This window comes from Montipora capricornis, chromosome 10 (genome assembly GCF_036669925.1).
Source record: "Montipora capricornis isolate CH-2021 chromosome 10, ASM3666992v2, whole genome shotgun sequence".
Taxonomy (NCBI): domain Eukaryota; kingdom Metazoa; phylum Cnidaria; class Anthozoa; order Scleractinia; family Acroporidae; genus Montipora; species Montipora capricornis.
The window spans coordinates 42,795,249-42,796,263 of NC_090892.1; the positions used below are offsets into that span (position 1 = coordinate 42,795,249).

The window sequence follows — 1,015 nt, forward strand, 5'->3', positions numbered from 1 at the left end:
TCGACTCTCGCCCGTATGACTTGAATGCCTGGTGGATTTCGTATTTCAAAACTCACGGGTCGGCTTAGGATACACTTGAGTATTGGCTAGGTATTTCTTTTCTTCAGTTTGTTTTACAAGTTAGGTATTGTATTTTTTTGTTCTATGTTTTCACATGTTTTCTTTTAGACAATTACGCGAAGTAAAACCCGACCTTTGTACATGTTCATGTACGCGTAATGATTGGATTCGTCCCCGCACTGTCTGCGGGCTTCTGTGCAGCACTTGCGTCACTGAGCGCTAAGCTGGCCATGTCCCCGGGAATCCAGAAGAGATTTTGGTGTGATTTCGTACTTCAAAATGTTTTCCGTGATAACTTTCTCTGTCAGTCGGTGAGTTTATATTTATTATTAACATTCTGTATCCCGCTGTCACAGTACATTCTGATTAGTGTATTACAGTAACCCTCAGTGACTCAAATTAGGGGCTGTTTTACATGGGAGAACACCCCCCAGCTGGATTTCCTTACCTGGCTGACAACTTGATTTCGTATCACGTTTACATGATGACTATGGCACACTTGGCGTTTATTACTCGTGCAAGTACCTGTTCTAGACGACCGGCAGGTCAGGTCATACCGAAACGAAACGTTGTTCTTCGTTCACATGACGAAGTTGTGGGATTTTAAACCGGAATGAACATCCCTCCGGTACAAAAACAGGGTTGAATTCACACCAGTATTACATTTTCTGGTGGTATCATGTAAACAAATGCAGAGCCATAAGAGGGAACTGGAATGAACTTGCTGAAAGTCGCCCCGGTATCATGTAAACACCCCCTTGAAAGGTCAATGGCAGTGGATCGGAAAACGTCCATCATAACACTCATTCACGCCTGTGCTTGAGTAAGCCCCTGCAGAAAAAAAAATTAGGTGAATTGCTGCTTGACCGAAGAGTACTTGACACTGTGGTCATAGGGTGCGATTTAGAGGGGAGGACATGATGGTGCAGGCAGGAGGTGAGCAGTTCCTGGCCTG

At 44.4% G+C, this 1,015-nt stretch overlaps 1 protein-coding gene across 1 annotated transcript in view; it reads left to right on the top strand.

Moving 5' to 3' along the window:
• The window catches only part of LOC138022377 (transmembrane protein 42-like), an 8,781-nt gene continuing 7,766 nt past the window's right edge, over positions 1-1,015 (top strand). The window contains exons 1-2 of the mRNA XM_068869499.1: positions 1-90; positions 169-371. Coding sequence (XP_068725600.1) covers positions 219-371 — 153 coding nt within the window. The 5' untranslated portion in view covers positions 1-90; positions 169-218. The remainder of the gene's footprint in view (positions 91-168; positions 372-1,015) is intronic.